A 25,135-nucleotide genomic window follows, 5' to 3' on the forward strand; every position below is an offset into this window, starting at 1 on the left:
TCATGTTGTTGGTATGAGGTCCCAGTTGCTATTTAAGTCAGCCTGAAACAGTTTTACTTTCATATTGACTAGAAATAAAAGTCCCCTCATGATTAAGGACAGGTGCATTGGTGGGTGGGAAAGTGTAACTATAGCCTTTGAGTTTAAAAAAAAAAGATCAAGATGGAGGACATGAAGACAGCGTGAGGACAATAAGAAAAAACACGCCAGTCAGATCTGGAGGAACAGGTTTGGGTAGAGGAACAAGAATTGTGTTTCCCTGTAGGAGCTGTTCTGTTAACACACTCTCTGTTGCTGCTGTGAAGAAACTAAGTCATGAACGGGTACGTCCTTAAGGCTTGTTAAATTATCTTTCCTGTGGCTGTGAACACATGTAGTCTGGTGTCAAAGCCATGTGCTGACTGAGTGTGAAGTGTGAAAATATAAGGCTTACTGTTTTGTGATGACAGGCTTAAAAGGAAGAATATAGTGTTTTTCCCTCAAGTGTGTCTTCAGTGTAACTTTCTCAGCACTGAACCATGAGGATAGATCAATAATCCAGCTACACACACGCTCATTGAATCGACCCTCTACTGTTTATATGTACATCTGCTCTTGTTGTGGTGTGCTACTTCAAAAGAGCACATTTTATTTGATTTTTGATTTGATGTCTTTATTTTGATCATGTTAAAGTAAAATAGAAAAACACATACAAGTAGAAAAGAAGAAATAGTTATACAAAAGAAACAAAATCAATCAGTTCCATTAACAAGCAGTGAAACATTTTACTTGTGTGAAAAGGAGTAGGAAGAAGTTAAAACTGATCTAATACTACCCCTTTATTCACTATTATCTGGCATTATACTAATGCACTCCCACACGTCAAATCTTCATCTCCTATCTTCATATTTACACAGACAATCAAAAGTAAACTCCTCATGATTCTCAACACTTGTCTTCCTCCTTGTACCTCCATGAAAATAATTTCTTTATACCTCTTCTTGAGCTGGATTATGTTCTGACATTGCTGTAGCTCCATGTTGAGACTGTTCCACAGTTTAATACAACAGATTGAAATACAGAAACTTTTCCTTGTAGTCCAAACACTCACCATCTTCAATCTTAACATCCCTCTAACGTTATAACCCCCTCTCTTTCAAAGAACAATCTTTGAATATTTCCTTGCCTTATACACAATTTGTGCAGTTTTAAAATCTACCCCAAAAATCTATCTCTATTCTGTGTGAATGAATCCGCCTTCAGTGTTCGAGTTGTAAACTCACATCAGTATCTTGCCAAGTCCAATAATCAGTTGAAAAACAGTCAAGCCTGTGTGAACCAAGTGCCCTTTTTCCAAAAGAGAAAAAATCGCAGAGTCAACAACATTAAATCCTCTGAACTGTCTGCCAAGTAGACGATCCGTTTTCCCTGTCTTCTTTTTTTTTTAATCCGGATGTTTAGCTGGTGCAGGTTTAAAAGGGAACTTGAAGTTCAAGGGTTATTTGAAAAACAAAGAGAAACCTGAACTTTGAAGGAAAAGATGACAACAGAAGCGGAGAGGGAGGGGAAAGGAAGCAGGAATAAAGCGATGTTCCTGAGTGGTCTTATCTTTGAAACCTTGGAATAAAGACAGAGTTTTGTGTTTATGGACAGCCGACTCTGTCCTTGAATGTTCACTCTTTCTGCATCACAGACAACAAGCTTAAGTTCTCACTCCTGATGATCTTGATCTCATGTTACCTCGCACACCAAAAGCTGTCAGAAGCTGTCGTTTCAGTGGGTTTCTGTGATGCCGGACTCCATGAAGGTCACTTATTGCACAAATCACATTTGGTTTGGATTGGATTTGTATCTGCTAAAGCGTTCTGCCGGGCAGCTCAGCTCCTGCTGTGATCTGAATGTATCTCTAAATGGATTACCTGGATCAACACAGTGAGACCACACCTATTACTCAAGTTCTGTGTGCTGCTGTCGCTGCCCGTCTGTGGTGTGTGTGAATTCACAAGAAACCAGCAACACTCACAACAAGCTGTCCTGTGGAAACTCAAAGCACTGTAGAGGTTACTCCTTTTGTTGTGTTTCTGCTCACACCTCCCTTTAGCTCACGCTGTTTCTTCCATTTCATAATTACCCTGAAAGCACAGAAAAAAAGTCATATTTCATAATAATTGTCTGACCATGATCAGCATATCCTGCTGCTGCGTCACGATACAATTCTCTCAGCGACACGTCCTTGCCTATGTTCTGTCTGCTGTAGTACATTTAGTGCAAGTTAATGGCATCTACATTTTAATCTGAACCCAGAGTGTGTACGGAGCTGTCAAATGTGCAAGTGTAGGATCTGTGCCTTTTTAAAACTGCAGTTTGAATTGTTTTGTTTTATTGTCCTCTCATCATTTTAATGTTGGAAATCCAAAGTTGAGCTGTAGTTTAAAACTCCTAACTTAACATTTTTACTGTGAAAACATTGTCATTATTGTTTTAGTGAAGTCAGCATAGTAAATCTCTGTCTATAAAGACATTAATGATCGTGTACACTCCGTCTTTTGAGGTAACTTTAATCAGATTTGGTGAAATGAGTTTTCATGATGAATGATCCTGTAATGCAGTCGCTGCTGATGTATGATTAGGATTTTGGCTCCAGAAGCAAAAACTGAGGAAGAAAGAATCAATAGTCTGTATTGATCTTTGTTCAGGCCATATAGACTAAGAATGTTATAATTTATCATGACACCATTTTTTCATAGACAAAATCATTTATCTGTATTCTATGAGTGATTGTAATTAGCACCTGCCACAGCCAATTTCAACACAAAGACTGCTCAGGGCAGCAAAAAAAAAATCAGGCGTCCGGTCATCATAGCTCACACAAGCAGCAACCTCCGGCCGTGAAAATTGAAGCCAATGTTGAAGTGTTAAAAACTGCAGTTCCTTGGGTGTCCACTTGAGGCTGGCTCTGGAAGTGCTGGAAACCACATACACAGAAATAAAAAAAAGAGTCTATCTTTACAGCAGAAATAAACATGTTCACAGCCTGGTATAAGAAACAAGTGTATACTGGATAGCTCATTTCTTGATCGGCACACACTGTACAGGGGTGAATTTTTTCACAACGCGGCAATTTCAAAGATATTAAGATTGTGAGTTTTCCATTATGAGCAGTACAGCTATGGGCTGAGATTTGAGCCTCCTAGAAACTGAAATCAAATAATTATATTGATTTTTAAAAGCATGATTTGAAATTTAAATTAATGTGTTGAAACTGAATTTATTTGATATGAAATTAAAATGAATGTTCAGTTTTACAATTCAATTTCAGTTCAGCGTGGCACAACCATTACTTAATTTTCGTCTGTGAGGAAGAGTAATCGAGCACAGATTCACACAGCTCCTATTCATAGTTTTCACACACCCATGTAATGCTGCCCCCCCTGGAGGGCAAAAAAAGGCACTCTTTCTCATGAATGTAGATGATGTAATGGTTGTGCCATGCTGAACTGAAATTGAATTGTAAAACTGAATCTGAATTGTGCTAACTGAAGTTAAATGTTTTACTTTTGAATTTAAGGAAAACATAGAGTTGAATTTTCAAGTAGGTTAAATACAATTTCAAAGCAAATAAATTCAGTGTCAAAAAATTAATTTTAATTTCAAATAATGCTTTTCAAATTTAATGTAATTATTCAGTTTCTAGTGGCACAAATTTAAGCCCATATACAGCTGACTTGATTGACAGGTGGTAACACTGTAGCTGTTGGCTAGGTGACTCAAAGCCCGCCTTTTTACATCTCAATCACTCAACAGCAGTTAGGTTGACTTCAACATATCCAATATGGCCCCTGCCGATGATTGGCTTCAAAACAGTGCTTCAGAAAGTGTTATTTATACAGTGTATGAGCTCACATGTGTTTCTTATAACGACTTATAACAAATTATTCTTTTGAAATGTTTTATTGTATAGGACAGCTGAAGAGAGACAGGAAATGTGGGGAGTAGAGAGTAGGGGGAGACATGCAGGAAATGGTCCACCGGCCGGGAATTGAACCGGCGAGGACTGTAGCCTCTGTATGTGGGGCGCTTAGACTGCTAGGCCACCAGTGCCCCAACAAAAGATTCTTCAGTTAGGACCAGTGCTTGTTGTACTTAAACTCTCTACACTATTTCAGAAGAGGCAGGTAGAATATCAGTGAGCTGAAATAACTTCATTGCAGAACCGCAGTTAAAAAGTTGGATGACTCTGAAGAAGAACAGGATTAGTGTTATCATTAGAACAGTGAGCATTTGGTCACATGAGCAGTAAGTCCATACATGTGCATCATTAAACCTGATCCTCTTCCTCAATGAAGTGCATTTAGACTTCCACAATCACTTTCATCTACTTTCAAAAACTCTGACCTTTTTTTAAAAGTCCTTCTGTGGTATGTCTTATGTCCCTCTGCCACATCAAATCATGAATGTTATTTATGCCACAGCCCCCTCATCTCAGCCCCCTCATCTCAGCCCCCTCATCTCAGCCCCCTCATAGTTACGTTCCACTGTGTCCACTGCAGCTGAGCTCTACAATAACAGGAAACTTCTGCAGGCGTCAGTTTTGCTCCATCGTTGAAATAGATTTTCTGTTTCCTTGATGGGCGAGCCTGCTTTATTTGTTCAGACCTTTGAAACACCTCCAGGGGCAGGAAAAGAGCGTGATTTGTTTAGGTTTTGCATCTCTTTCTTTCCTCAACATGAGAATGACATGAACATAAACTGATCATATCATGATCTTGAGGATTTAAGGACAGCCCCTGTAGTTTGACATAAGGCTACTTGTTATTTTTCAGTCCATGTAAGCCTGTGAGTTTTAGGTGAGTTTGTTTATCTACCATCAAATCTTATTGTGTATTGACTTCTTTTGGCTTCTGGCAGACAAAGAGAGGTGTTACATGAGATAGAGAACACATAATGAAGCTCATCTGTTGAAAGAAAAGTCCTTAAAGTATGTCAATCTTTACTTCTATAAAGACTGTGTGAATGAGGTCACTTATAGTTCTGAACTTAAAGAGAAATATCAGCTGAATTAGCTGTCTGCTCAGCTCTTTGGAGCTCTTTAGAGAGTCTCATCTGTCTGGCCATAATTTGACCGATTTGATTCAGTCGAGCTGCATTTCAGCTTCTGATTTCTGTGCTGTCAATCCAAAGACTGCAAATCCATCAGGATTCAGCAAAGCACCCAGACCAGAGCTTAAATAGAGTGAATATTAACCTAACAGTCCTCAGTTGGACGGACACATAACTGTAAATAAGGGATCATGTCGCCCTTTACGCAGCTGTTTGCCGACAAGTGCGCCATGTTTACTTAAAGGAGATGATATCGTTTATCAATATTGTGTTGACCCTCAAAACTTTTCTTGCTTCCACTGCTCTGAAGTGGACTTAAAGAATCTCAAATTGCAGATTGAACACTTCATTAGCTCATAGCACACATTGATGTCTTTGCTCTGTTTATAAAAACAAACTCTCAGATCTTTATCAACTATGTTTCCTCATGCACTCTTTTTCCAGTAGTGTTTTTTGATCTCTCTCTGCTGTCGTCATAGAATATATTTTAGTTTAGCAGCCTAGAGTGAAACTTGTGCTCAGTTATCTTTGAGTCACAAAGCTTTGTGATAGCTGATGCCCTCTGATGTGGTGTTAGCGAGTGACCTTTGAACCCTGCCTCTCTTTTCCAGGCCGCAGAATATCGAGCTCGGTGCCACGGGGGGAGCCTCCAAAAAAGACAGCAGCAACATGGACGACATGACTGTGGAGCAGATGACCATAAGGGCCAACCAAGTGACCGATGAGGTGCTGAGTCACATAACACACACACACACACACACACATACATACCCACACACACACACAACACAAACACAGAATCTCTCTTCCCTCATTCTCTTGTTTTCTATTTCTGAGTTTGAAAGTTGCCTTAAAGGGATTTTCTAACCTAAATATTCTGTTATCAAAAACCCAAACACATGCTGGAGACAGAAGCTGTGGTGGCACTGTGAGTTTTTGAGACAAACTGAGCATACAGATCAACAGTGAGGAAGATGCAGGAGTCTTTTGAGAAGTTTCTGTGTGTGTTTTGATCGTTTATTTTTCTATAACTCTTTATTTTTTATGGATTTTTGCAACGCAGTGATGCTCTCTGACAGTTTCTAACTTTTCCTGCAAACTGACAGGCCTTCAATTATTTCTAACCAGTAAGGTCAGAAATGACCAAATAGGCAAAAAATATATATTTATGTACAAGCAATCTAAATGGTAGTTACTAGTGTTTCCTGCATTTTTAAATGTCACAATACACTATTATGCACTTCAGGACACATTGAATTAAGCATCACCCTTTTTTTAGTCTTAAACTTGTCATTATATTTGATTGTGACTCATTTTAAGCTGACAACATCTGCAATGAAGGCTGAAGCTGCCAACTTTTAACATACACCTTAAAGGAAACAATGCTTGATATTAAGCAAGGAGGTTTGTGTTGGTTATCTGTTTAAATTTGCAGTACAAGTCTTACACACCTATGTTCATGATCCACCAAGAGAAATCAGGATGATTGTTTTTGTTTCTCAAATGCAAAACAGCTGCTGTTTAAACAAATGCTGCAGCAGCTAACAGTGGAAAATCATAAGGGGTCAGTTTGAGGATATGTAAATTCTAGAGGTCCTGGGGGCGCCAGTGGGCTAGCGGTTGTACTGTGCCCTATATACAGAGGCTATAGACCTCATTGCTTCCACAAATCTCTATTCCCCACATTTCCTGTCTCTCATCAAGCTGTTCTGTCAAATAAAATAAATACATATAAATAAATATTAAATAAATAAAATAATTTATTTGAAATATTCCAGGGGTCCCGAGGATCCTTGAAAAGTCTTGAGTTAGATGTTGAAAATATAAAGTCATTTAACAGTCTTATTTTTTACTTTTAAGGCGCTGCACTGTTCAGTTAGCATTATAAGATTTCTATTTTTTCTGTGTGTGTGTGGATTTGCTTGTTCATGTAACAACTATGGCATTGATGGCGGCTTATCACAAGCACATTCACAAACCCTGCTTTAAGCGTGTGCCCCTTAAGCGTGTTCCTCATATACAGAGGCTATAGTCCTCATCGCAGCAGTCACCGATTCAACTCACAGCCAAGGATCTATGCTGCATCCCCCCCCCCCCCCCCCCCCTCTCTCCCCATCCCTCATATTTACTGTAGCTCTTCAGCTGTCCTATCAACAGAGGCTAAAATGCCCTCCTGAAATAGTAGCTAAAGAAGAGAGCATGCATTTTCAAGGAAATTTGGCTTTAAGAAAAAAAAAAGCAATGAAGAATGGTTGGCAGGCAATCATGTGAAAAGAGACTTGTTAGATATGCAACAGAGCTTTGCACATTGGATATTTATCGAATATTGCACACCTGTGTCAATTGCTGTTTGTTCTGCAACAATTGTGTAAAGGTCTCTTATTGTCTTAAACTTGATTTTATTTTTAAAATTGTTTTAAGGAAGGAATTTTTGCCTTTATTTGATATCATTCAGCAAATGAGGCCGAGAGTCAAACCTTCAATTGCTGCGACGAGGACCATAGCCTCTGAGCATGGGTACACTTAAATCACTAGGCCAAAGGCGCCCTTTAAACTTGATTTAAAAAGTGTGCAGCAACCCCGTCATTTCTTTTCTTGCATAGAGCACGATGAAAGATTCAAAACCACAAATCTTTGGGTTGATGATGATGATGATGATGATGATGATGATGATGATGATGATGATGATGATGATGTTGTTGCTGGAAGTTAGTGTGAATTAAAATACACACTGGAACTGTGGATTTGTTGTAGCCTTTGTAACATTTGTCAGGCTTTCTATCTCCAGCACCCAAATAGAGTTGACTAATTAGTATAAAATAAGCTAAGCTAAGTGTATAGCCTCCTGTTTGTTTGTTTCATATGCGGGAAACATGTAGCTCTCAGCAAGGGTGCAAATAATCACCGTATTTTCAAAATGCCAACAAGGATTTTAATCTAATTTTGGTAACCTTCAAATCTGCATCAGTGATAAACATATGAATGATAAGTGCCTCATGTAGCTTGTGTGTTTTGAATCACTGAAATATTTCCTTTCATCATGCCCACCATATTTGAAAAGCGTCCAGATTTATCATATCTGTGATGAAATAATCGTTTTAGCCACAACCATGTTGATGGCAGCAGATTTTGGCTTACTTTGAAAAGCATCAGTAGGTGGAAAACAAACAACACATCCTGTGGATGCTTCAGCGCGGCACACAGAGAGCAGGCGCTGTGGGTAATTATATTCATTGCATTCACACACACACACACACTGCTGATTATTAAGCTAGGCATTAATAGGAAGCATGTGAGGCTTTACGCCTAATTTACCCCGATAGCTCCCTTACCCCTCTGCGGTTCTGACAGTTTGAATGTTGTCAGCTATATCTAAGCGTTTTATTATCAAGGAGATAATTGTTTAATCAGCACTCCGGGGCATCATATGATCAGCCATCTGATTCAAATGGAAGCAAATTAACCTACTCAAGCCGGGCTTGTAGCTGTGCATGTCACCTCCCTGTAATTCTGACTGTTTAACTTATCTCTGTCTGCTTTCTCTCCTTTCTTTTTTTCTTTCTCTCTGTCTGCTTTCTCTCCTTTCTTTTTTTCTTTCTCTCTGTCTGCTTTCTCTCCTTTCTTTTTTTCTTTCTCTCTGTCTGCTTTCTCTCCTTTCTTTTTTTCTTTCTCTCCTCTGTCTGCTTTCTCTCCTTTCTTTTTTTCTTTCTCTCCTCTGTCTGCGTTCTTATTTAACCTACAGTTCTCTGTTTCTCTTTCTTCCTCCTGCTGCTGCCTCGTTGACTTAGCAGATCTTAGAGAGGGCAGGGCGTGGGAGGGTCCTCTGGGTAACCACTCATACCTGAAACTCTCAGAGCATGGCTGGTAATGTATCAGGGTAACATCGGAATTCATAATGATAAGGAAAGATTGTTACTTGAGCTGTTTTAGAGTTTCAAGGCTGTTGTCCACGCTCAGTAGTTCAACACTGTGTCAAAGTTTTAAAATCCATTCGTCCGTGTGCTACTATTTTACTATTTTGGCACATTGCTGCCAATGAATCCCCGTAGTGTGCTTTTCTTTCTTTTTTTTTTTGTAGTAGAAAACACTTGAATTTCCGGATGAAAAGCCTCGCATTTAGTTTGCTGGAACCGGCACGTGCCTCGCCTATCTGTGCTTCCATTAAAGCCGTCCCAAACAAATGATAAAAATACCACACCATTGTCTCAGTCTCAAAGATTTTTTCACAGCATCCCAATCTGGAAAATTTGGCTAAGACAGCGATTTCAGGCTTAATTAGCCAAGTTCAAGGATTTTAGGAGACATAATGTAATGTTTATCCACCCAAGTGATGTTCTGGCGAAGCCAACAGAAACCTGGCCGGGCCCGACACTTCTCTCACGCCAATTCTGTGTTTGTCTTTTTCTCAACTCGCCGTTTAATGTATTCAGAGCAAACCTACCGCAGAGAGAAGGAGGAATCTGGTCCCCGCTCTCTCTTGTTAACAGTTCATTAGCGGGAGTAACAATGGAGTCATGCCCCGAGTCGCTTCCGCGCTCCTTTGGATGCTGTGCTCTCTTTACAGCACAGTCTATTAATAGAGACACAAAGACGTTACTCACCTGAACTTACTGCATTCCTGCTCTCCTTTAACACTTCAGTGACTGAACGTATGAGCTGCATGCCGTCACTGTCCTACAGATTGTTAGATTGTGTGTCAGACTTACGTCACATTATTGGGGAAAGCAAAACCAAACATCCTCCCAGTGCTGAACATTATTTTTTGATTGCGCTGTCAAAGGCCAGATTATCAAAAATTGTAGTGTCAGAGTTTATAAACTTAAAATCATTCAATTAATTATCACATTAATCATAGAAAAGCAGACTACATGTTACAAAATGAAACACCTTTTTCAGAGGGAACAAAAAAACTTTTATAAGGATGAAAAAATGTTGGAATAGTTGATATTAAATCTTGTAGTTGATACTGAATATTATTTATGAATTATTTTATTGACTTGTTGTCAAAACTCTTGTTGAAGAGCTGCTCATAATGTTAAGTTTATTATGTGCAATAAAATAGAGATAAATACTCAACACAGCTTCCCAAAACAAAGCAGACCATGTTCTAATTTGAGAAGCTGGAATAATAGAATTTGTTATTTGTTTATGTCTTTTTTTTTTGTTGCAGTTCTATCAACACCAATGAGTTTTGTGTAAACATACGTATAAATTCCGTTAAGAGGTTAGCAGTAGTGCTGGGTTTTACTGACAAAATGATGCTCTTGTATTTCTAAATAAAAAACCTCAGCTGGGGTGAGTCAGTTTATAAATATTTTTGTAATTCATTCTTTATTGTTTTACAAAAGCGAAGAGGAACACTAAAATCAGAGAAAAAAAAAAGACAGAAACAAAAGATATGGTCATAAAAAAAGAATAAGGCCATCAATGATTGAAAGAAAGAAATGAAAATGAATTAAATGTATTATTATTATTATTATTATTATTATTATTATTATTATTATTATTATTATTATTATTATTATTATTATTAACAACAATAGTAATTCTAAATTAATACTAATATAGTCCTATTATTATTATTATTATTATTATTAACAATACTATTAATAGTAATGCTATATTAATACTAATATAGTGTTTTTAATATTTGTATTATTATTATTATTATTATTATTATTAACAACAATACTAATAATGGTAATACTATATTGAAACTAATACAGTGCTATTGCTATTTTTTTTATTATTATTACTTTTATTTATGTTATTATCATTAACAACAATACTAATAATAGTAATATTATATTAATACTAATATAGTGTTGTTGCTATTATTATTATTATTATTTGAAGTATTAGTAATATTGATCATAATAATAATAATAATAATTTTGCACAGGGATCACTGCATTGCGATCACTCACATACCCTTATAACCATCATACATGGTATATATAATTATCATTCCTCATCACTACTAGAAACATGATAGAAACATCCAGAGCAAGTGGTTACATAATTACATAACATACAGCTGCTACTCAGATATCCAACAGTAGTGAGTCAGTATTTTTCATAGACAGCTGTGATGTTACCCTCTGTAATAAAATATCCAACTTGTCTTCATGAGAATATCCAGACCGAAGAGTCATATCATTTTTAACAGCCATGCCAGACATTCTCATGTTTCAGTTATAACATGATTCCCTGCTTTTTATGTCACATGTGATCAGACATCATAGGATGACATCACGTCAAGCTTTAATACGACAATCAAGCTTTAGTACGACCTGAATATGACCTGTATTGTGTTTGAGACTCCGGTAACAAATACATCTGAAAAAGTAACACTGAGATGAATTGATAATCAGGACAGTCATTATTATTAATTCCAGCACTAATTAGCTCAAGTTCAGAAACAAAGAATGATAAATTATGTTTTTATAATGGTTTAATATGATTACTGTATGTTGGGATGATGTTTCGTTCATCTAAACAGTAGAGACAGAGGCTGCAGGGAAAGGGTTAATCTCACACTGATGTAAACAGTCTGAGTTAGAGGAGATTCTGTGTGTTAGAGCCGGTTTCAGGCCGAGTGTGAACATGGAAAGATAGGATCTTAAAGCTTTACACTCTTAGGATTTTTCGTATGTCGTTGTCGTAGGTATGTATGCTTTTTTTATAACTCTATGAATATTAATGATGTAGCTTCCCCCATGTTTCTCTTATCACATGCATCTCTCCATTTGTCTTGTCCCTCTTATCTTGCTCTCATCCCTATTGTCTCCTTCCTTTTTGTGGTTGTGTTTGTTCTGCTTTGTCTTTCCTACCCTCATGTCCACAATCATACTGTTCTGTTTTTTAATTAACCTGTAGAACAATCTAAATGTAGACCCCAGTCTGTGCTGTGGTCCATCTGTCAGAGTCTAAATAAAGGTGTTTATTTGACAACCTTTAATCTCTTTTCAGACTGTGATTAAGAAAAAATCGGTTGTAAAAAGAAGAAGACTTGGGTCTGAAAAGGTTTGAATGACTACAACTCTCTCACCTCGTTTCAGTCACTAACCTTCTCCTGTTTTTCCTCCTCAGTCACTGGAGAGCACGCGGAGGATGCTGCAGATGGCAGAGGAGGTGAGACTTGGACACTGTGCTTCTGCTACTCTCACTAAAGCACCAAATCACCTTTCAAGTAGCTGCCTGAGTCAGGAGATGTGTTCACAGTGCAGGATGATTGTTGGAAAGTCAAGTCGTACTAGCTCCCAGTTTGATCTGGAACAAAGTAGTGCTTTGAGTGCAGCTGATCAGAGGAGGGGAGAGTCTTACTTCAGTCTGATGTTCTTGTTCAGCTTTTAAAACATTGTATTGTTACTGTAAATAAGAAGTGTGTTACTTGTTTGTAATGAAGTCAGATTTTTGGGGGGGCAAATAAGTCATATTTTTGGGGGGGCAAATAAGTCATATTTTTGGAGAAAGATTACTTCAGTTAATGTAAATTTTGAACAAAGTCAGCGCTGAATATTTATATTCTGTGGCTCTAATTGTGTTTGTTTTTGTTTTCAGAGCAAACAGACCGGCGTCAACACAATGGTGATGTTGGACCAGCAAGGAGGTATCTATCAATTTATCAATCAATCTTTATTTATATCGCACCAAATAACAACAAATGGGAGGGGAGGAGAGAGAGGGGATCTCAGTGTTTCAGTTCCCCTGGCAGTCTAAGCCTATAGCTGCAGAACTAAGAGCTGGTCCAAGCTTACGCCAGCCTTTTACTGTAAGCTTTATCAAAAAGGGAAGTTTGAAGCCTACTTGTAAAAGTAGAGAGTGTAGAGAAGCTAAGACAGGAGAGATGTGTTCTCTCTTCCTAGTTCTAGTCAGTCCTCGAGCTGCAGCATTTCAGACCAGCTATACAACTTTGACAGTGCAGGTTTTTATTTGAATGCTTCATTAATGGGAGTAACCCTGAGCATAGACACCTCCATCTTCCGCCATATACCCAACTATTACAGTAACAGTCAGCAGCTAAACTAGATGTTATTATGCCACAATCCAAATCCCATTACTGAAAACAGCCTTCATGTTTTAAAGATGATTTAAATGAACAGATTTTCTTCACTGACATCCACAGAAAGTGTTTTATTTCCACTGGAGGCGGTCAGGATTGTATAAGGACGCTCTGACGGACGTGTAGGCTGTAGAAAAATGTTCAAGGACAAAAATGTGTAACAATGATGCGCCTTGAGAAACAGAATCTCTGACTTAGAGTTGAAGCCAACTATGCTAACCTCCCTTTGTAGCTGTGAGCGCCCAGACAAGATGTGGTGGAAAGTAATGAAGCTCACATATCTGTGCTTTTAAACATTTAGTCACATTAGAACAGAAACACTCCCCTCGGGGAGGCGGTATTGAAATGGAATGAAACATATTTAAATGTGCGTCAGTGTTTGCTGCAGTGATATATTGGTGTAAGTCATTTCTGTAATGTGCAGCCGGAAATTAAGAGCAACTTTTTGTATAATTGCTGTCTTTGATTCGTGTTCCCAGTCTGAAAAAGTGCATTTGTAATGATTAGTTGTTCTACCTGCGGTGCTCTCTTTTATTATCTTTATCCCATTTTTTGTGTTGCAGCAGTGACCCACTTATTGACCCATTTTTGGAATCCTCGCAGGGATAATTAAAGTTTAATTAAATCTATCCCAAAAATTGATTAATAAACGTGATAAACCAAACCAAATGAACAACCAGACAAGTTCCTCTGTATAAAATGTACCTCTGTATAAAAAGACAGAGTGTGTGACATGTTGTGGTGTTGCCTGTGTGTGTGTTTCAGAGCAGCTGAAGCGTGTAGACGAAGGCATGGACCAGATCAACAAGGACATGAGACAGGCTGAGAAAAACCTGACCGACCTCTCCAAGTGCTGCGGCCTCTGCGTCTGCCCCTGTGACAGGTACACCGTGCACTCAGAGCTGATCCCGGCACCAAATCCCTCATGTGTGTTCTCTCCTCTCTTTGTTTTGTGCGCTGTGCTTCTTTCAGTAGAACTCATTTAAATAGTAATAATATTCAAACTTATTAACACAGCATTTTTTAACACAGGATGAGTCACTCTGAGTGCTCTACAGTAAAATAAAGAGCCAGGAGAAGACATGAAAGAGAGGCAAATCAAAAAAAGTGTAAATACAGCGTGTAAAAAATAAGGCAATCAAAAGAAGAAGAAATGAAGGAGGCACCAACGAGCAAGAGCAGAACAAAGAGTGTGAAATCTGTGAAAACAAAGGGCTGTGAAATATCAACAATATATGTAAGCGTTAAGGTTAAAACAACTTAACAAGGACAGCTGGTGAGAGGAAATATTGAAAACGTATGTTTGTTTGAGTTAGCATTTCCGAAAGCTGCAGGTAGCTCCACAGTTTTAGTTAAAACAGGCTCAGCAGGGTGCAGAGTCGTGCGCTCATATATCGGGTGGCCCATGTTTGGATTCCAGCCTGCGGCCCCTTTCCCACGTGTCATTCCCCCACTCTCTTTCCTGGTTCCCTGCTATATCCACTGTCCTCTCCTCTCATGTGAGAGGTGTAAAAGCCCAAAATATAACTTCAAAAAAACACACACAACAAACAGGCTCATCCTCCCGTTTTTCCTATTTTGTCCTGGGTTTATATTTACAAAACCAATTACAGAGGATGGATGAGGCCATGGAGGACAAAAACATGACACAAAATCCAGACTCTGAACCATTAAGAGCCCTCTAAACAGGAAGAAACAAATCAACCCTAAAAGGCAGTAAGAGCTAAGAGATAAATCTGATCAGATGTGCTCTCTCTGTCTTGTTCTAGAATTTCTAGTTACAGTACAAAGTATAAATGTGTCTGCTTTTAGCAAAGACATTGTGGGTGAACATCACAGTGATGGCTGTCAGTCACGAGCAAACAGACAAAAGAAAAACAGCTGTATCTGATCATCAGCAGATTGTGAAATCCCTTTTGATTTTCTTCATAAGTCCACTGACAGTTGGAGCGCTTCTACAGCTTGTATCAGTTTGTGTATGTTAAAAGAAAAAGGTGACAGATGCCTTCAGATGATGGAGCTGATATAATGAAAAGAACACAATGGCTATTATTTTAGTCTTTTTTGTTGTTGCAGCTGGAAACACAACATGATGCAATAGCTGCTGTAACCATCAAGTTTGACTTTCCCTCTCACTGCCCCTGCTCGGCTCTTTCTGCCAAGCAACAGCAGACTATGTTCATGGGGTTTGTGTGGTGTACCCAGCAAAGAGAGGACGACTCCTCACCACAGAAAAACACATTCTGTATAACCACTCCTTACACCTTGAGGATAATTCCTTCTCTGATCACCACAGAGGATTTGTATGTGAAATAGCACTTCCTTTACACGCTTCTAATCTGTAAGGCTGATCTGGCACGAGCTGCAGCCACATTCAAAAATACAGCAGCTAATAGAGTGCGACAAAAGGCGAAGAAGAAAACATTTACATGGCATACGAGCTCTTCCTGCTCAGCTCATTTTCTTATATAATTTGAAGAGTTCCCAGGTGGTTCTGATCGTGACAGTTTTCCTACATGGTGGTTCCTCAGTGAGGTGCACTGCTCTGTGCTGAGCATACTAAACTCTCTACTTTAAACCACATGGATATGCAGTGTCAGTGTGTGTGTGTGGTTAGATCATGTCTGATTCTAAACATGAAACAAAATCTCCCCAAAATGCTTTCACATTGGAGCAGAGGAGGATTCCTTGATGAGTACCATCAGATAAGGTAGGGAGTCTTTCCTGTTTTTACTTCCTGATGAATGAAAACCTGTGACTGTAGCTGAGTCGTACTAACCTCTTGTGGATGCTTTTATATCAGAAGGTCATGTGGTTGTGTTTAAGTAAAAGAATCCGCTCAGTTGAAACGCAGCCGGATGACCTTGACTTCTTCTTTTTGTCTTCCAGAGTGTCATCAATCGAGCATGACTCCCGATACAAGCGCACCTGGGGGATCAGAGGAGCCGATGGCGAAGGTGACGTTGACGCCAATGGCGGCAAAGTTGTCTCAAGGCAGCCGTCGGCCGTCCGCAACGGGCAGACTAATCAGATGAACTCCTCGGCGCCATCGGGCCCGTACATCAAGAGGTAGAGGCTGAAATATGTGACCACAATGTCATCATGTCACAAACAATCTGTGAAATATATTGCAAAATAAAATTCCCTTTACGCGTGTGGTGCAGGATAACCAACGATGCACGTGAGGACGAGATGGAGGAGAACCTGGATGCAGTCGGCGGGATTATTGGCAACCTGAAAAATATGGCCACGGATATGGGCAACGAGATAGACAAACAGAACAAACAGATTGACAACATCAATTCCAAGGTAAGCGCATGAGATGAATGCCTATTCTTTTCCCTCTAAAGTGTTTGATCAGACTTCTTACACTGGGTCTGTCACTGCAGCTCACTGTTTCCCTCCAAAATGATATGTCCTAAAATTAGTAAAAAAAAACATCAAATGGGAATAAAACAATCAGGAGACGGGTTAGCTGAAGTGAAATCTATGTTTCCTACATTTATCATGTGGAGCTGTAGAACTGAATTAAAGATACCCTCAGGAGTTTTCAACACCAGGAACATTACAGAGGATTTACAGTCGCAGCATTTTTCCATTTACACACATTGGGACTTGTTTGTTTTTAAACATGGATGTCAACAATGCAGCATTTTAAGCACAGTTAAATTAGCTTCTTTGAAAGTTTGACATTTCTGTTACACATTTCATTATAGGCATAGAATAAGCACACACAGCTTTGTCTCTCTGCAGGGGAACTTAATTAAAGGTTAGAGCACAAAGAAGTGCAACCTTAACATCCCTTTAAACTTTTTATTACAGTTAAGTTCATTAAATGATGCGGTCTTTGTGGAATTCCCTTGTAAACAATACAAGTTGTGTCATTTAATGTCAATCACCACAGCTGCTCCAGGTGTCCCTTCACAACATTTGCATGTTTGTTTTTCATACTTCATTTGAAACGGGCTATGTTTGGATCCGTGTGAAGTTAGTTGAAGCCATCTTTTTCTCCAACTTTCTTGGCACGCTGCCGAGCGTCTTTGTTTCTAACCACCATCTGTATAAGACTGGAACGAGTGTGGAACAAATGACACAGCTGTGTTTTGTTGCCTACATGTGCATGTGCATCGTACACCACAAAGTCTCTCCCTCAGTCTAGAGTTAAAGACTCTGCACGGAACTTCTAGTAATGTTCTTTTGAGTTCATGTATAAACTGTCTAAACATCTTTTCTTTCTGTCTTTCAGGCGGACATGAACAAAATGCGGATTGAAGAAGCGAACCAGAGAGCCAACAAACTCCTCAAATAGACGAGAACCTGCTTCCAACACTTTTACCAACCAACCTTGAGCGTCTGTCGCCGCTTACACACCGCATACCAGTACACAAACTCACACTCTTCTACACAAACCGATAACATCCTCACAGAGAATATTTTTTTCAGCAGTTTGGTAGCCTTGACTGCACTAAAAAGTGAGTACACATTCATACATTTGTACATATTGTAGTTTCAGAACTCTTTATCAGGAATAATCATAATCATGGTGGACTTTGAAAAAAGGAGCTTGGGCATCACAAACCTCACCTAAGAGGAAGTGTGTGACTGCCTTTCACTGCCGTTTGATAGCTGACACAACCGGCCTGATGCGTCATATCTCAATTTTCATAGAAAAGGAAGTAGCTGCTTCTCTTTCTTAGTTATTCCCCTTTTTTTTATTGAACTTTCTCTGAAGTCAACACGTATAAATTATCCATCCATCCAAACCCCTACAGACAAACTTTCTTATAGCAGTAATTTATGAATCCCCCTTTTTGGTCCTATCTTCATTCATCATTCGTTTGATCATAAAGCCATGTATCTAAAGTCTACAACAAATCTATTTTCTTAAATTCGTACTGCTTAAATATGTGATTGTACAATTTGTGTTATTTGAGATGACATGCCTATTTAATTATTCCCTCTTAAAAGCAGAAATGACTTGTGAATAAAGTTGTTTTTTTAACACTTTGTTCTCATGTCATTTGTGCGCGTTCAGAAAGCTGTTTCATAGCTTCTCAAAAGTTGTGCTTTGGAGTGAGTCACACTGAATTCTTTCATGCTGGAATTCAAAGCACCTACCCCCGAGTGAATGAAGCAGTGTAATGTTATTTTTTTAATTTTCTTACTGCTGAGAAGTCAAGGTTGTTGTTAATAGTTGCGAGGAAAAACTGTAAAGGTGCTGACCTGATGTTAGAAAATTAATATATACCAATCACTTGTAAAGGAAGGTCAGTACGCAATCAGGAGGAATGTTCATCATTACCTCCTCCAAGGCTTTTAGTTGACATTAAAACAACTGAACATTAAAACGTAACAGCGGGTGAGTGACGGTGGATGTTTCATCAGTGGATCATGTGATCAGATTCAGTCTCTGGAGGAGAGATTCTGTAAATACTGAAACACACTGTAGCTGTTTATTAACTGCCTTTAGTCACTCTGTTAATCTAATCTCATTCTTCTTTCTCCATTACCTCTTGGTTAATAGAGATTTATGGCACCACAGAGGAGATTTGACAGCCTGCACAGGGCTCCTATAAAAGTCTGCGAATGTGCAGAGAATTAACTTCCTCAAGTTCGATACCTGAAGTCTGTAAAAAGTGAGCAAGCTTCTGAAACACAGGGATGTACATTGTTAGTTCTATCTTCTCATATTCACTCACTAGGTCTTTGTCATCAGAGCGTTTGTTGCAGTGTTGTTGAAATCAACCTGGAATCTTAGAAATGAAAGATATCAGCCTGGAAAGTTTAGTAGCGTAGCCATGCAGGAACTCTGTCACTGCCTTATGGATGATCCATGGTTGTGTTGTAACAGCCGGTGTATCCCAAACAACTACGGTGTATTTGCATCTGTTTTTAAAGTAGCAGCTTTCACAGCGGAGCTTCCTTAAAATGATAAATCTCATCATGGAGAGCATAATTTTGTTTTTGTGGACGCTGAAGCCAGGCTGAGAAATGACTGCTGGCAGCGTGATGCATAAGTCTACATGTAAATGAAAGATGTTTTTAGGAGGTAAACGCAGAAGCAGAATAAGTCCTGGCGGGCTGTTAAGGCGTCGCTGCGGAAAATTGGCTAATGATGAAGCGACACAGAACGCTGAAAGTATCTCTCGTATGAATCTTCTGCTTTATTTGTTTTGAAGACAAATGATAATTGTGTGCTCGGCTCCGGCGTGCACCTATTGAGTTTGTAAAGATTGTAATGGACTGTTATTCAGAGCTCTGTTCTGCTATAACTGATCATCCCGGGTCTGCTGCTTGTCAGCTGAGATCTAATTAGTCCAGCCTCAGGCAGCCTCACTGTCTTCAGGCTGTTTATTCATTGTTGTACCAACAGCCACTGGAATGTGAATGCAACAGTTTTATAATGTTCATGCAGCTTCACCTTTTCTGGAATCAGCTCTAAAGTGGAAAACTGTTCAAGTATGTAAAAATGCCTTTTTCCACACCTGCCTTTGTATAATTGTTTTTAATCAATAAATCTATTCTAAAATTACTTGTATCACCTCTTTTTTTAATTCTATTTATAACATAGACTGTATAAAATATGGACGTAGTATCCGGGACGTCACCCATTTGTCCCTGAATGCTGTTTTGAAGCAAATCGACGGCAGCAGCCATATTGGAAATGCGGAACTCAACCAGGTAGAGTGTGACATAAAGAGGCGGAGTTTGAGCCTCCTAGCCAATAGCTATGTGTTCCCGACCGGGAGTCACGTCAGTCATGTCCTTATATGGGCAAAAACTCGTAATCTTAATATCTTCTGAACCGTCATGTTAGAAAAAAATTCACCCCCGTACAGTGTGTGCCATTAGAGAGATTAGCTACGTAGAGCCAAGCCGTTTTTTGAACCAGGCTGTAAACATGTTTATTAATGCTGCAAAGATCGTCTTTTTCCCATTCATGTCTATGTGGTTTCCGGTGTTTCTGCAGACAGCCTCAAGTTGATTCTCAATGAATTGCAGTTTATAACACTTCAGCATGGGCTTCATGGTTTGAGACCGGAGGTTGCCGCTTGATTTATAATTAAAATGAAGTCCAGTTTCACTCAGTATCCAACATCAGCAAAGGACACACTTTAACATTTAACGAGGGAGATTGAAATGCTAGTAAATCAACACAACCTGGTTAGTTTGAGGAGTTTATTTTTAAAGTTTATTCTCAAAATGTCTTTGATATTTCTCGTCAACATTTCTGGATATTTTACATAGCTGCAGAGTACAAAATGCAGATTAAAAACCACTGAACAGAAAGGGCAGGTAGGTCGTTGGGTAGGTGGGAAGGGAAGTGTGGAGGAATCGACAAAGTGGATGGAGGTGACTGAGTAGGGAGTGTCGGAGTTACTGCAGATAGAGTGACCAATAAAAAGAAGAGTGAATATGTGAGATGCAAGTTTCTCAAACCATTTTGAGGTGCGTTCCCAACAGAAAAAAAGTGACTTAAATTAGACGTGGTGTTCTTCTAAGCGACCAAAAATCTGGATTTCTTGATCGTAGACTTAATTGAGTGAATTTAAACAACCTAAACAGAGATCATCACAATGCTACTAAATTTCCTCTTGAGCTGAACACTGTGGTTTTTCTTTCTGCACCCGACTTCTTTCCTTTCATTGAGGTCACTTGAGTTGGATCATAGTTCAGGGCTGGAGCCCACAGTACAAGGCAAGACGGCAGTGAGAGAGAGTGTGTGTGTATGGGTGTGTGTGTGTGTGTGAGCCATTGTCCTGTGACAAGTCGACATGTAAAAATGCAGTTCCATATTCTACTCACACGCTTTATTTCCTGTATGTGTGAACTGGTTAAATTGTCTTTCTGTTATGGCTTTTATTGTTAGAACTCCTATGTGAACCAAATTCTCACTTCCTTCTTTTCTCCGTTTACATTCATATCAAAGACACATTCCCTCAGCTCCACACCGCTGCTGCTGCTGCATGATCCTGGGCTTACATAAAGAGCATGCCTGGTCCTGTTGTGGAGTTTGGAAAGCAGTCAAGACTCATCTGACCCTCGGCTTGTCCTAAACTTTGGCTTACTAATGTTTTTAAAGTAAGTTCCCAGACTCTTTCTGCTTATAGAAGAAAGCCTAGTTTGAAGTTGACACTCGGAGCATTTTAGGTAAAAAAAAGATGGCAAGATTAGAGGGGTGTTTTTGAGAAGCAGGATCATTTCTGCAGTTCATTTAAAATACATGTTAAATGTAACTTACTGATATTTTACACACATTTTTGAGTCTGATTAAAATAAATTGCAATTAAAATAAAGCCAGAAAACATTCCTCACATGTCTGAGGCCTCCTAGTAAGCAGCCTTCTTACCACTTCTTCTGTCGTTTTATGCACTTAGCATAGAGAGGAAAATTTACAAATCTCCTGATTGCATTTCTTTTGATACCGGTCTGCCTTTTGTTTTTTTAACAGTGTTTTTACCAAATGGGGGATTTTATTTCACTTGTGCAAGCGCCGGCCAGTGCACAAAATAACAGCTGAAAGATGGGCAAAGTTTCTGAAAGTGTTCTCTTGATCTTAAAACATTTCCTGTTTTGGCTTATTGTATATTTTAGTATCTAGTATTAGTATTCAGCATCTCAAACATGTAGAACTATACATTTCTAGCTCTTTTATGCAGATGAAACCAATCAAGCTTTCTTCATTTTAAATTAATGCAATCAGTGCTTACAGACCAACTCTGTTGAGTCTGTTCAGCTCCTATTAGTTCTGGATTTTCAAAATAAGAGCTGCTTTACTTGTCGAAAATTGTGAAACACCCCTCAGATGTTTGCCACCATGTGTCACTTCAAGCCAAAGTTTAAGCCAAATAACTCGGGTCAACCTGATCTTGATTGGAGGTTTGACAATTTCACAATAGCACCATATCAAACTAACATAAAACATACTTCATGCATCTGTAGATATATAAACTGTAAATGTATATATGTTAATGAATAGATATGAAATTGAGGGTTCAATACACAAGTGTTGGATATATTTCAAGTTCACAGAGATAAGTACTGTCTGTCACAGCTCAGCTGAGAGTAAAGTCGGAGCAGATCTTCATCTAACTGACTGACGTGGTGTCTCCTGACGGCTCGCATGTCATCAGGTACTGATTGAAAAATCTCAACAGTCGAACCCTTCACAGTGCATAGAGCATTTAGTTTGCATGCCTGCAATTACACTTGGTGTGTGTTTGTGTGTTTGTGTTTGTGTGTGTTGTGTTTGTGTGTTTGTGTGTGTGTGTTTGTGTGTGTGTGTGTGTGTGTGTGTGTGTGTGTGTGTGTGTGTGCACTGTACAGCACTCCACTTCAAGTCTTTACACCGCATTTACAAAGCTCTTCAAAGCCCATTAAACTCACTGTGGCTCTATGAGTAGCATTCAGTGCTCCAAATTCAAACAGCACAGTATTACAGTTCACAACCATTGTATAAGGCAGGTTAATAAAAGTACTCCTCAGTACTCTGGAGTTACCCCCATGTGCATTACAGGCCTTCATATCGTACACGGCTATCACAAAGCATGCCAGACTAAAGAAAAAAGAACCTGCAGCAAAAGAACAAAGAAAAGTTTTACAAACAATCTTTGGTTGAGAGTGAAAGGAGCATTCCTGTGCTTTAATTCAATGATTGAATTTGGCTTCTGTTCAAAAGAACACAAAGATAAAACAGAGGCTTAAATACAAGCAAAGAGTGATGGCTCTAATCTAAACTACCATATCAATGTCAACTCTTGCAAAATGATATAAAAAATCTGGTGATAAAAAGCTTGCTCTGACTGATTGTACACAAATACTACTTATACCCTCCCCATGGCCTTTCACTTCTTTTTGGCAAAGCGGCTGAACTTCTTCTCCTTTTCTTTCTTGGCGGAGCTGGGCTCAGGGGGGGCGGCTGAGGAGGAGGAGGAGGAGGCAGCTGGGAGGCTGTGGGTTTTGGCCCCCGAGGGCCCCGATGCCTCCTCTGCTGCCAGGGGCTGCACGGCCCTCTCCATGGCCTGGCTCCAACGCTGGAGCTCCTCCTAAAATGAAACACACACACAGCGGCTTATAACTGGGAGTCCACCTCCCGAGGGAGCAGTGTTGCTTATGATGAGTAAATAAAGGAGAGGAGCTGGTTGTGGATTTAACAATGAAGTTTAAATATGATATTTATGCAGCAAATAAAAATGGAAGCAACCTCTCTGAACTATGTTGTTTTGTAACTTAAACACTGCTGTAGGGAGAAACTGCAGATGGTGAGCCAGTAAGAAATTAGAATAACCTCATTAGGGTAAGCTTTATATTTATATTCATGCAAACATGTCAAAGTGAAGAAAGCTTAAAGACAAAATATGTATGCAGAATAACAGCGTGTATAAACACAGTTTCACAAAGGGTCAAAGATTACACAAAGGCACTCTGAGTCCAGAACATAAATCTCATGTGGTTGATCGAAAGCTGGGAAAAGTTCCTCATTATTTTTATCTCTCAGCAGCAAACAACTCACCTCGTCTTTACAATGGAACAGATATTCACTGCCGTCTCTGAGTCTGTGGGGGAGAGAGGAGAAAGAGAGATAGATGTTGAAATGTTTTTTGTGTGGAGAACAACAAGTTCTTGTTTTGTACTGTTGAGATCCTGACTGCTGAAAACTACTTTCCCCAGAACAGGTGTTGCAGTTATCCAAGCAACTCTTTGTCCATCCACTGGAACGAATGTGCTTCTGTGGGTTTTACACCAGCAGCAGGCTTTTACCATCTATTAGCAAAGTGAGTGCTTTTAAGGCTGCTGCAGCTCAGGACAGCAGGTGGTTAGCTTAGCATAGCATTATGAGAGTGAATGGGGGGAAAGGCTGGCCTGGATTTCTCTGAAGTTTGAAAAATGTCACCTGCAAGCACCTTTAAGACTCACTAGTCAAACAACTGAACATGTTCTGTCTTAGGGGTGAGTACTGCCAAGAACCTCATGATACGTTACTCATCATGATACTTGGGTCACGATACGATAGTATCACGATATATCACGATATCACAATATTGTGAAATATTGTGATATTCTACACAGTTAACTAAGAAAAAATAGGGATGGTGTATATGTAAGTCACACAATATTACTCAAAATTGAAAGGACAAATTAAGTCAAAACTATTTGACTGAAAACAACTTTTCCACTTTATTGTTTTTGAAATACTGAAGTCGTATTTTAGTTCCAACTCGGCTAAAATGTGAATTTTTTATTATTACAAGAATATCTCATTTTTCACACCTCTAGTTCTGTCTCAGAAGTCAAATGCAACAGGCTACGGTCTTATAAAGGGTCTATGCAGGACTATTTCTTGGCAAGATGTCATCACAAAACTAGTTGATTAGAAACCTAACGTTGCTGCAAAAACCTAAGACTACTAATGTAGAAAATACAGAAAATACAACACAGACTGGAAAGGAATAGACCCTCTCATTCAGTTCAAACAACAATCCTTAAAACCTTCAGATTCCATCAAATGATCTGTACCGTAGTGTGGCGACGTGCTTCTTCTTCTTGTAGTTCGTGAGGATCTCCCAGCTTGCATTGCTAAGAGACAGGGGGTCCTCGCCGTGATACGTCACCCCGTGGTTGAAGCTCTTCGCGTCCTTGTAGACCGAGAGCTGACCGGGCTTCAGGACACAGTATAGGTTGTTCCACGACCTGATAGAGACAGGAGGAGCGGGGGCTTTAGAGTCAATCATGTCAGGTAGCTTATTTCTGGCTATGATACAAAAATCTGTTCAATTTAATCCCAATTACCAGAACATCAACACTTCATTACACTCAATTCAGCTAATTAGAAATTAGGAGGGCAGTTGGCGCTGCTCACAGCTCTGTAACAACTCGAAATAGTTTCCTCTTCATTTTTTTTTAGGAGCATCACAGGAAAATGAAAACTTTTTGTGTAACTGAAACAAAAGTTTGTGTTTGAGATACAAACACGGGCTGAGACAACAATCA

The 25,135-nt window shown here is 39.2% G+C and overlaps 2 protein-coding genes across 2 annotated transcripts in view; one reads left to right on the forward strand and one right to left on the reverse strand.

Moving 5' to 3' along the window:
- The first annotated feature begins 300 nt into the window (after window positions 1–300).
- Window positions 301–19,676, forward strand: LOC117806428 (synaptosomal-associated protein 23-like). Its single transcript, XM_034675373.1, has 8 exons — window positions 301–323; window positions 5,691–5,805; window positions 12,172–12,213; window positions 12,643–12,691; window positions 13,910–14,027; window positions 16,034–16,213; window positions 16,309–16,453; window positions 17,391–19,676. The coding sequence occupies exons 1-8, from the start codon at window positions 316–318 to the stop codon at window positions 17,451–17,453; spliced, it is 720 nt and encodes a 239-aa protein (XP_034531264.1). The 5' UTR covers window positions 301–315; the 3' UTR covers window positions 17,454–19,676.
- Window positions 19,677–20,309: 633 nt separating this feature from the next.
- Window positions 20,310–25,135, reverse strand: part of sptb (spectrin, beta, erythrocytic) — a 53,902-nt gene continuing 49,076 nt past the window's right edge. Inside the window, exons 35-37 of the mRNA XM_034675363.1 lie at window positions 24,662–24,835; window positions 23,658–23,700; window positions 20,310–23,190 (exon numbers count right to left, since the gene is read on the reverse strand). Coding sequence (XP_034531254.1) covers window positions 22,990–23,190; window positions 23,658–23,700; window positions 24,662–24,835 — 418 coding nt within the window. The 3' untranslated portion in view covers window positions 20,310–22,989. The remainder of the gene's footprint in view (window positions 23,191–23,657; window positions 23,701–24,661; window positions 24,836–25,135) is intronic.

This window comes from Notolabrus celidotus, chromosome 22 (assembly GCF_009762535.1).
Source record: "Notolabrus celidotus isolate fNotCel1 chromosome 22, fNotCel1.pri, whole genome shotgun sequence".
In the NCBI taxonomy this organism is placed as follows: Eukaryota; Metazoa; Chordata; class Actinopteri; order Labriformes; family Labridae; genus Notolabrus; species Notolabrus celidotus.

Coding starts and splice junctions, on each gene's coding strand:
- LOC117806428 (XM_034675373.1), top strand. Junction 5,806..12,171: donor CCAACCAAGTGACCGATGAG/GTGCTGAGTCAC, acceptor TTTCCTCCTCAG/TCACTGGAGAGCACGCGGAG. Junction 16,454..17,390: donor TTGACAACATCAATTCCAAG/GTAAGCGCATGA, acceptor TCTGTCTTTCAG/GCGGACATGAACAAAATGCG.